Here is an 11,891-nt window from a genome sequence, read left to right as displayed (position 1 = left end):
GAGTGCCCGATGTTCGGCCTTTGTTTATTTTTCTATCATAAGCAGTTCGAGATAATTATAAATTTTGAGTGGAATGTATTGGATAAATAATTGTGGTATGTTAATATAAGTCTAAAATATTACTGCTCTTCGAAAAAGTTGAAAAAAAGAGAGGGATGAATTTGAGATTTTAAATAATTTTGTTATAATAAGATCATGAGAAATAAATTATATGTAAAACATTATTGGAAGCGTGAGAATGACATGATGAATGTATATTTTTTTAAAGAATATATCTCAAACAACATAACTTAATTTTGAGGATAAAATTATTTGAAGGGGGGAGAATGTAATACCCAGCCCATTTAGGCCCTGGACCAAGCCCAAAACAAAAAAAAAAGGATGGATGAAGAAGACTCCTAGCGGGAGTCTTCTTCCACCGATTCCATCGGAGAGGAGAAGCCGAATCTGGAAAGAATTCGACCTCCTCTCCACTCTATAAAATGCTCCCTTCCCCCCAAGACGCTCCACCGGCCTTCCTCCCATGACCCTCCACTGGCCTTCCTCCCTCTCCTTTCCTCTTGATTTCTTCCGTTGAAGCCATGACCTCTTGTACTCATGCTCATCGAAAATTGGAGCCGACGATGCTACTGAAGCTTGAGGTAAGCCCATCTCTTCCTTCCTCTCTTCGTTTCCCTCCTTCCCATGGTTTCATGCACCCTCGCCGGCCGTCGGATTCGTTGAAAATTCTACAAAACCATAAGGCTCTGTTTTTGCTCTGTTTGATCGAGCCTTTTCTTCTTTGATTCCGACCACCAGTGCTGCTGCTCGTGGTGCCGCACCCCTATAGCGTGACCTCCACCTCCCTAACTTTCTTTTCCGAAGGTCATGGCCACCGGCGATCGGCCAATGATCGAAAAATAAGAGGTAAGGGGCGGATCCCCTATTTTTCTGATTTTCTCTAAGTTTCTCGTCGGTCAAACCTCGCCATCCGCCTCCCCTTGCTCTGTCCCTATCGATCAGACACCACCGCCCCTCACTGGAGCTCAAGCCACCGAGCCCTTCCCTCTGATCCTCTCCCTGTTCGGCCAAGGAAGAGGAAGAAAGAAGAAAATGGAAAAAGAAAGAAGAAGAAGAAAAGAAAAGAAAAAGAAAAAGAAAAAGAGAAAAAGCAAAAGAAAAATAAAAAAAAGAATGAGAGAATTTTTTCTCTCTCCTCTCTTTCCTTTCTCTCTCTTTCCTCTCTCCTCTCACTACTTTCTCTCTCCAATTTCTCTCTAGATTCTCTCTCTACTTTCTCTTTAAAATTTCTCTCTCTAGGATCTTTCTACTCTCTCTCTAACTGCATCATGGATCCTAAGATAAATTTGAGATAGAAATAAGATGACCTGAAATCACTTTGAAATCCATGCAGTAGGTTGGATCTCAGTCCGACCCTTATTTAGAATTTATAACATCTACTCATAGTTAATCCATATTGAATCACTCTGATATGATCTCTGATAATCTCGATCATGATTGCCTCATCTGAAAGATATGAAGATTGTTTCTCCATTTTCTTTCTCTACTTTTTCTCTCTAAAATTTTTTCTCTTCATGAATTTTCTCTCTCTAAGAATCTTATGGATCAGTGGAGGGTCCTGATACATAGACAAATCTTAATTTTGGTTAATCTTAAGAGATGTTCTAGATTTGTGTTATTAGGATCGATTATCGATAATTTTCTCTATATATGATTTTTATATTTGATCAGGATCATGAAGAGATGCGATTATTTGCATAAGGTGTCGAATGGAATATCTTATTTTCAAATTCATAAATTGAAGAAGAATATTGATTTCTATACTTGGATCAGTCACTAGTAAAGATAAGAATCTCTGTACATAATCACCATTATATATGCTATTTTATCATTGGTCTTGCATCATTGATTTTGGATCGTTTGATTTAAGATCGATGAATTGTTATGCTTGAGATATCATTATATTGCTTATATGATTTTTAAGCATGAGTATATTATGTCAATACATATGTATCAATGATTGATGGTATGATTGTATGGATATGACATATCTAATTTGATCATAGTGTAAATCAAAATTGATTTGGTGAAATCAACATATAGTGATTAAATAAAAAATAGATATGGTTTGGACTAGCCTTGTCATGTGGGACAGTTCATGAAGAGCTTATGCCTGGGACAGCTTGCTAGGAGTTTATGCCTGGGACAGCCGGCCAAGAGCTTATGTCTGGGACAGCCCCATGGGCTTATATGTGGATCAGTCGGTCAGGAGTTTATGCCTAGAACAGTCCGTCAGAGCTTATGCCTGCGACAGCTTGTCAGGAGCTTATGCTTGGGACAGCCCCAAGGGCTTATATGTGGAATAGTCGGCAAGGAGCTTATGCCTGAGACAGCCCGTTAGGAGCTTATGCCTGAGACAGCCTTGAGAGGTTTATGATGAAAATTTGATCGGATGAAAATTGAGGCATAGTATTGGTTAGTCTAAAGCCAGAAAGAAAAAGATTAAAGATTATGTGATAATGAAAAGAGAAAGGAAAGACAAGACATGAAACAATTGTTGAACAAAAGTATTTCACCCATTAACATATGATGATGTATCTCTTTTGACAAGGTAGATAAATTATAGATGTTTGCATTATTTCGGATATTGAATATGAGATTTTATATTTTATTGCTTATCCTTATTTTTAGATTATATTATTATATTGATATGATATGGGAATTCTTATTGGGCTGTAAAGCTCACACCCCTTCATCTTTCTTTTTCTTCTCAGAGTTATAGGATGCTCATGCTTGGCTGTGGTATAGATTTACGGGTGAGCAGATGCATGATAGAGTGTCATGATATTCGATCAGAAGATAGAAAAAATTTCAATTGTAATTATACAAGTTTTACTAATTATTATTGGAATTAGATATTATGGATGTTGAGGTTGTAATGAATTACTTTTGGCCTTGCATATTCTTTGGGGCTTGCTCTAAGGAGTATGCGGCCATCACGTATCCGAACCGGATGTTGGGTTCAGAGCGTGATACTCTATACATAATATATTTGGAAAAAAAAACATGAAATAAGATTAAGGTATGAGTAAATTCTTCTGTGCAAGTCATCAAAGTAAGACAGCTTTAAATTATTATGTTGATGAAATGACAATTATGAATTCCCTTGCTGTTGAATAAAAATCAGTGTGAGATATTTAGGTCTTCATTGGAAGAAAACCCATGTGAAACCAGAACAATATTCTCCTGCATCAACATGAGAGATTTTCCCTGCAATTTCCCTACCAGCCAGTTGGCACCCTCTTTGGCAATAGTTTGTTAGCAGATCAATTTGTAATTCGCTCAAGGCAAGTTACCTTGAGCCAGTACTAACAAACATACACTATAGTTCATGGAGGCCCTCTAAATAAGAATAGTTTGAATCAGTACCGCAACAAGGCAGACCAGAAAATTACAAAATCGAAAACATTACATAGAATGCCTGGTTGTCAGCTATGGAATGTGTCAAACTATGGCAATAGACAAGCATTCCTTCCAGGCCGGCATGCAGATCTTGCATTAAAATTAACAATGCATATCGAGTCCATTCCTTGAAAATTTCTTCCTTTCAGTGCTTCTGCATGCCTATTTATACCCCACCTTACTCCTTAGCCATGCATCCAGAAGAAGCACCAGACACCAAGAAAAAATGGCTTCCAATGCATGGCTAACTCTTGCCATAGTTCTCGCAACCCTCCTCGGCACGCATGCCGGAGACCCTGACATCACATCAGATTTCATAGTTCCTGATGGAGTCACTCCAGATGCCGACTTCTTCACCTTCAAAGGGCTCAAACAGGCCTTGAGGGGTGCTCCCATGGATGCAACATTTAAGGTGACCAAGGCGAGCCAGGTGGAGTTCCCAGCACTCATGGGGCAGAGCGTCTCGTATGCTGCGCTCCAGTTTGCACCTGGGGGCATCAATCCACCCCACAACCACCCTCGGTCGGCAGAGCTTCTCCTTGTCGTGCAAGGATGGCTCCAAGTCGGGCTCGTGGACTCCAACAACACGCTCTTCACTCAGGTGCTTCGGACTGGTGACATGTTTGTGTTCCCCAAGGGCCTGGTGCACTTCCAAGCGAACAAAGACCCCAGGTACCCAGCTGTTGCCTTGTCTGCATTCGGCAGTGCTAACGCCGGCACAGTGTCTCTTCCAAAGACTTTGTTTGGCAGTGGCATTGACGAAGATGTGTTGGCCAAGTCCTTCAAGACTGATGCTCAGACCATTGACAAGCTTGTCTCAGCTGCCACCATGGGTTGATTTACGTAATTCACTTGAGCATCTCGATCGAGTTGCTGGTGTCTGGGTGCCTTTCGTCTTTGGCTTCTCATGGCTTGGATTAATGTTGATTACTTGGTCGTTCTTTATTTATAGTGTTGTCTGTCTTTGAGAGTGTAATGTATTCCCTTTATTGTTTTATTTTTTTAAAAAAAATTCCTGTCTTGTTCTTGAGTGGAATGTGGGAACCACCTCAAATTTCATTAATAAGGAATTTAAATGAGATACAAAACGTTATTGCTTGACTGCTTTCATTAGACATGTTAATATTTTTATTTTGCCATTTCCATGCTACTATTCCTGTGTGAATTGAATGAATTGTTAGGCTCATGATCTCTTGGGCCATCTACTGTGTTTTATGCATATTTCGAAGTACATACAAATTACAATACACGTCGCCCACTGCTTAATTTGGACCTATTTCAGCTATGTTACAGCAAGCACAAAATAGGAACACAATTCGTACAATCACAAAATAGAGAAGAGAAGAAAAAACAAACACAGATTTACGTGGTTCGGCTGAAAGTCTACGTCCACGACAAGACACGAGAGAAAAATTTCACTATGATAAAAGAGATACAATCACTCAGAACTCTCCAAACCCTAGCCGCATTTATTTTTCAAATCTCTCTCACAAAACTGCGAGATTGATAGAAAGTACAATATTATACTAGCTGTACCGTGAGGACGTTGCCTATACCCTCCGCTGCCACCACAGACCTCCCAAAAAATTCATTCAGGTCACAACGCGGCTTTCGGATCGGATCATAGTTCGAGTCATAAAAAATATCCAAATTCAACCACATAACAAGCTAATTTCATAAATTACACATCATCCTTTCAGCTATATATATGGAACAACATAATTCTGTCTTCCCAAAGAAAAGTGATAAAAATAAAAGGAGGACAGTGCAAAAACATGCTTTCTCGTAGACAAAAAGTAAAAGTTTCGGGGCTACAATATTGATGTAGAACTAGAGGTGAAAGTAGTATAGATATTATCCGTCCAAATCTATTTTCATATCCGAATAATCCGAATATGCATAGATATTTAAGAATCCGACTAATATCTGTATCCGTATGTATATCCATCAAAGAAAAATAGATATGGATATGGATAAATAATTATCGGATTCATATCCAAATATTCGAATCGACATATAACTCTATATAATTATATATATATTTACTAATTTTTTAAAAAAATATAATCATATAAATATGTTATTAATTTAATTTTTATCTATTTAATAATATCTTTTGTTCTTAGTCATAAAGTTTGATTATCTAAGTTATATTGATAATTATATCCATATTTTTAGTATCCGAATTGATCCATATCTATTTAAAATAAATATGATATAAATTTTTACATCCGAATAATATCTATCCATATTTATATTTGTTAAAAAATAAATATGGATATGGATATCTAGTATCCAATTCATGTTCGATCCAGTTTCAGCCCTATGTGAACATGACCAATTAAAAAAGGGTTTCAGATACTCTGATGGCAATTACTTGTTGAGCATGTGGAGAGAGAAAAAGGTAGGATTTTCTTATACACTTCTTCTATTTTTTTATGGGTAACATTCTCCTATCCTCAAGTAGATTGAAGTCACCTCAAAGTAAAAAAAAAAAAATTTACATAACTCCTAAATATTAAAATTTATATAAATATACTTCCAAAATCAATATTTATATTATATCCTCATAAAATATTTATTTTACATATATATATCCTTCTTTCTTCTTTTTTTTTTTGCATACATATCTATGTCATCTAATATCGTTAAAAAATTAATGATTTAAAATCGAAATGATCAAAACAACCTTAATAGATAAATATTCCAAAAAAAAATAAGGGCCTGAAATAGTAATTTTGTGAAGGTATTAATGTATTTTTATATATTTAGGCGGGCATACTCACAAAAAAAATTCTTAGATTTTTTTGCTTGAATATCTATATAAATATTAAAATTTATATGAATACCCTCCCAATATTAACATCTACGTGCATAACTGCAAATCCTCACGAAATTATTTGTGTATGAATAACTTTGACATAATGATTTAGCTGACATCTAGAGATGGCAATGGATAGGGTTTGGGTCGGGTATTGTACTACCCATTTTCAAATTAAACTTAATATCTTGTATCCAAACCCTACCCGATACTCAATCAGATAAGAAAAAAAATATCCATTCACATACCCAATGGGTTCGGAGATACCCACGGGTAACTCATTTTCTTATTCCCAGTCCATATCTATCCCATACCTATCCCATACCCAAAAAAATAAACAATCCAAATAATTTTATGCATATTATCAATCAAAACAAAATTATCAATGCAACATACAACATAATTTATAAGTCCAAATTTATAGAAATTAAAGATTGAAATGGAATTACAATTCAACATAGAACATATAAATAACCAAAATAATTTTATGCATATTATCCACCAAAACAGAATTATCAAAACAGAATTATAAACATATATATTCGGGTGTGGGTTCGGGTACTACCATATCCGTAGGTTCGGATCGGATTCGGATTCGGATTTGGATAAAAAATAGCACTATTTATACCCTACGTATACTCGTGCTACAGTTTTCGGATTTTACCCAAACCCAGTCAAACCCTATTTTTTGAGTTTGATCGGTTTGGGTAGAATGCATACCCATCGAGTTGGATCGATTTTGTTATCCCTACTGACATCCTAAGTCAAAATTATATTTATTTAAATTAAAAAATAATTAAAATTATGAATTACTTTTTCACCGCTAAAGTCGATAACAGATTAAAGGGTCTTTCTGGAATCCATTAAACTTCCTCTCTTCTCACATGATTGCTCTCTTTCTTTCAAGATCACCCTAATCATTCACTTAATCTCTTCTAAGATATTTTTAGATCTCTCTCAATCCTTCTCTTTCACCTTTTCATATAGAATTAAAACCATTCCCTCGACTCTCTTCTCAATTATTGGCGATCCTTCTCTTTCTCCTTCGCTGAGTTTTACGAATCCTAGCGAGTAAATATTCAGTGTAACGGTGATACCACGTCATTATCATAACGTCCCAATAAAATATTTCTTTCAGTACGTGACACACAAATAAAAAGCATAAAGATGACAAGGCTTGCCTTCCGTCTCCTGCTCAGTCTGTGTGGCGTGGGGTGTGCGATGAAGTGGCTGAATATTTACTCGTGTCGAGGATGAAGAAAAAGGAGGCGAACAGTGATGCCACGCCTCTGTTCTTCTTTTTCCTTCCAAAACAGGAACCAGCCTACTCGCTTTTTCTTGTTTTCCAGTCTGGGGGTCAGATTCCAGCAGCCCCATGGCCCCCACGTCAGCTTTTCTCCGTGAAAGCCACTCCACCGCGCAGACCGACTGGAAGACCGAAGGGCGAGCCGCTTTATCATCTGCGAATGCTCCTTGTTTTACGCTGTTAGTGCTTATCCACATCACCGTAAAGAAAGATTTTTATTGGGACGTTACAACCGTGACGTGGTATCACCGTTACACTGAATATTTACTCGTCCTAGGCTCATGGACCCGTGTAGCATTGTCTCTTTGAATGAAGGGCCCACGGTATTGTCATCTCACTGGAAGAGCGAGTCTCCAGTGGAGGGATTTATCGAGCACCAGTGCAATAATATAATTGGACTGTGTTAAATTTTTTCCTTCATCTAGTATTGTTCTTGGACATATTTCCTTGCTATCAGTGCATTTCATTGTGGGCTATATCCTGAAGCCGTGTTGAACGTCCAAGATTAAACATTTTCCAAATGGACTCTTCTGTTGATCTGCTTGTCCGCTTCTTCGACTGGTCCCACACCAATTGCTTGTCTAATGATGAAAGAAAATTCCATCGGCTGGTGACCTTATCAATTGCTACATTTGAGTTTATGGAGTGTCACGCCATGACACGGCGCATAAATCTTAGAACAAGCCCTCTAGGTTATGTTAGACCCGTAAAATCTTCAATAGAATCAAAATTTATTTAAAATAAATGGTCAAATATGTCAATTAAATAGAATCATAATAATCAAATAAATTTATTCAATTATAATTACTCAAAAATCGAACAACCTAATGAACTAATAACTCTAATACTCGAACTTCGTATCAAATCCAATCAGTACTACGCATCATGTAACTCTAAAAGCAAAGGAGAATTGGAGGTATGGGATTTACAACCTATTAAGAATCCCATCATATATATACATCAATATAATAATATGATTTAAAAATAATAAACGAGCAATATCAAAAAAGATCATAAACATCTACTCATAGTTAATCCATATTGAATCACTCTGATATGATCCCTGATAATCTCGATCATGATTGTCTCATTTGAAAGATGTGAAGATTCTCTCTCCATTTTCTTTCTCTACTTTCTTTCTTAGAATTTTTCTCTTCATGAATTTTCTCTCTCTAAAAATTTTATGGATCAGTGGAGGATCATGATATATAGACAAATCTTAATTTTGGTTAATCCTAAGAGAAATCCTAGAATTGTGTTATTAGGATCGATTATCGGTAATTTTCTTCTTATATGATTTTTATATTTGATCAGGATCATGAAGAGATGCGATTGTTTGGATAAGGTGTTGAGTGAAATATCTTATTTTTGAATTCATAAATCGAAGAAGAATATTGATTTTTATGCTTGGATCAGTCACCAGTAAAAGTAAGAATTCCTGTACATGATCATCATTATATATACTATTTTATCGTTGGTCTTGCATTATTGATTTTGCATCGTTGGATTTGAGATCGATGAATTGCTATGCTTGAGACATCGTTATATTGCTTATATGATTTTTGAGCATGAGTATATTATGTCAATACATATGTATCAATGATTGATGGTATGATTGTATAGATATGACATATCTAATTTGATCACAGTGTAAATCGGAATTGATTTGGTGAAATCAACATATAATGATTAAATGAAAAAGAGATATAGTTTGGACTAGCTTTGTCATGTGGGACAGTCCGTCAGGAGCTTATGCCTGGGATAGCTTGCCAGGAGCTTATGTCTGAGACAGCTGGCAAGGAGCTTATGTCTGGGACAGCCCCATGGGCTTATATGTGGATCAGCCAGCTTGGAGCTTATGCCTGGGACAACCTATCAGGAGCTTATGCCTAGGACAGTTTGCCAGGAGCTTATACCTAGGACAGCCCCTTGGGCTTATATATAGATCAGCCGGCTAGGAGCTTATGCCTGGGACAGTCCATCAGGAGCTTTTGCTTGAGACAGCCTTAAGAGGCTTATAAGTGAAAATTTGATCAGATGAAAATTTATGCATAGTGTTGGTTAGTCCAAAGTTAGAAAGAAAAAGATTAAAGATTATATGATAATGAAAAGAGAAAGGAAAGACAAGACATGAAATAATTGTTGAACAAAAGTATTTCATCCATTAACATATGACGTACATCTCTTTTGACAAGGTAGATAAATTATAGATATTTGTATTATTTCGAATATTGAATATGAGATTTTATATTTTATTGCTTATCTTTATTTTTAGATTATATTATTATATTGGTATGATATAGAAATTCTTACTGGGCTGTAAAGCTCACACTCCTTCATTTTTCTTTTTTTTCTCAGAGTTACAGGATGCTCATGATTGGCTATGATATAGATTTGCGAGTGAGCAGATGCATAGATAGAGTGTCATGATATTCGATCAGAGGATAGAAAAAATTTTAATTATAATTATACAAGTTTTGCTAATTATTATTGAAATTAGATATTATGGATGTTGAGGTTGTAATGAATTACTTTTGATCTTGCATATTCTTTAGGACTTACTCTAAGGAGTGTGTGGCCATCGCGTATCTGAACCGGATGTTAGATTTGAAGCATGATAGAATGGTATCAGAGCTTAGATTTAAGATCATTAGAGATTATGAAGTGATATCAAAACTTTATGTATGATTAATAGGATGTGACAGAGTGATATCAGAGCTTAGATTATGATCATTTGTGGACTATGATATAAGTGATTAGGATATGATAGAATAGTACTAGAGCTCAGATTTAAGATCATTAGGGATTGTGACATAAGTGATATCAAAATTCTGGGATTATAATCACTAGAGTATGATAGATAATATCAGAGTTTAAAGTTATGATCATTAAGAATGTGATAGAATGATGTTAGAGTTTAGGTTATGATCATAAGGAATATGATAGACATAAAAGAAAGAATTCAATATTTAGATTTTGAATCAATTGATACTATGATGAAATTTATATATAAGTGGTATATGATGTCTATAATGGAATTGATGAGTTATATTTTTAATTTCAATTAGTAGGATTGATCTAAGTATGAAAAGTGTTGATCTTGAAATGAAAAGGGAGATATTGATGTGTTGTATTGAGTATACTCGATGATTTTTGAATGCGAAACTTATATGGATGAATATCATGATAATTTTTTTGATTTTGATGTTAATTTTTTTAGCATTATAAAATTTTTGTACTTATCATAAGAAAGTTAGTTGGGATGTGGTCTAAGAAGAAATTACATCATATAAGAGAGAAATATTTTTGAGCATTGAACCTACAAGAGGTCATATATGAAACTCAATTTTAGATGAAAAATATATTTAAAATTTTATTATGAGAATATGGAATAATGTCTTGGTGAAATCTTTAGTTGTTCAAAATATTATATTTGGATATGATTTCTTGATCTTTCAAGTTGCATTAAATTTCAAGTCTAAAGTTTGATTTTCTAAGTGCATCTAGGGTATTTTGATATTGTTGTTAAATTAAATACGAAGAACTAGCTTGTTAGAATATAATATACATATTATGAGAAAATCTTTAATAATTCATATTATCATCTTTGGATTAGATTCTTTACTTTTTCTTGTGATTATTGAAGATAGTGGATGGTAATTCAAATTAAATTTAGATTTCTAAGCTGATCTAAGATATCTCGCTAATATTAAATTTTGAATGACTTATACAAATCTTAACACATAAGGGATAAGATTTTGTCTGAATTTATTAATTAATACTAAGGGTTGTGATTAAAGGAGCTTTACAAGAAATAACTAAGTTGATTTTACTTACAAAAATATTGACTTGAGTTTTTTTAGTTTGTTCAAGTTGGAGTTAATTCTTTTGCAAAGAAAGATTGATTTAGAAGTTATCTAAATAATTGTAAGTAAATCTTAGGTTAACTCCAATTAATTCTAGACATGTTGGATTCTTGAGGAGTGATGAAACTTATGCAATGAATTCAAATATGAAAAGTGGATCAAGATTTAATTTTGATGTGCTATGCCCAAGGGATACTAAAGATAAAAAAATTTAAAAGTTTTGCTCTAAGATCTATATAAAAATTTGAAGGTTGGATCTATCTTTGATTGATCTAACATATAAGGATATCTTTTGATAAATTCATATAATTTGGTAAATTAAGATCAGAGTGCGCAGCAAAAACATGATGGTTTAAATTGATTAAAAATATTAATCGTTTAAATCAAAAGATATTATGGAATACATTAGCTGTAAATAAAAAAAAATTTTATTGAT

General features: G+C 34.6%; 1 protein-coding gene across 1 annotated transcript; it reads left to right on the top strand.

Annotated features, from left to right (window-relative positions):
* Positions 1–3,594: 3,594 nt before the first annotated feature.
* LOC140856860 (germin-like protein 9-3) lies at positions 3,595–4,420 on the top strand. Its single transcript, XM_073255061.1, has one exon. The coding sequence runs from the start codon at positions 3,689–3,691 to the stop codon at positions 4,298–4,300; it is 612 nt and encodes a 203-aa protein (XP_073111162.1). The 5' UTR covers positions 3,595–3,688; the 3' UTR covers positions 4,301–4,420.
* The last annotated feature ends 7,471 nt before the right edge of the window (positions 4,421–11,891 follow it).

The sequence above is a fragment of the Elaeis guineensis genome, chromosome 4 (assembly GCF_000442705.2).
Source record: "Elaeis guineensis isolate ETL-2024a chromosome 4, EG11, whole genome shotgun sequence".
In the NCBI taxonomy this organism is placed as follows: domain Eukaryota; kingdom Viridiplantae; phylum Streptophyta; class Magnoliopsida; order Arecales; family Arecaceae; genus Elaeis; species Elaeis guineensis.
This window is presented reverse-complemented; position numbering and strand designations above follow the sequence as displayed.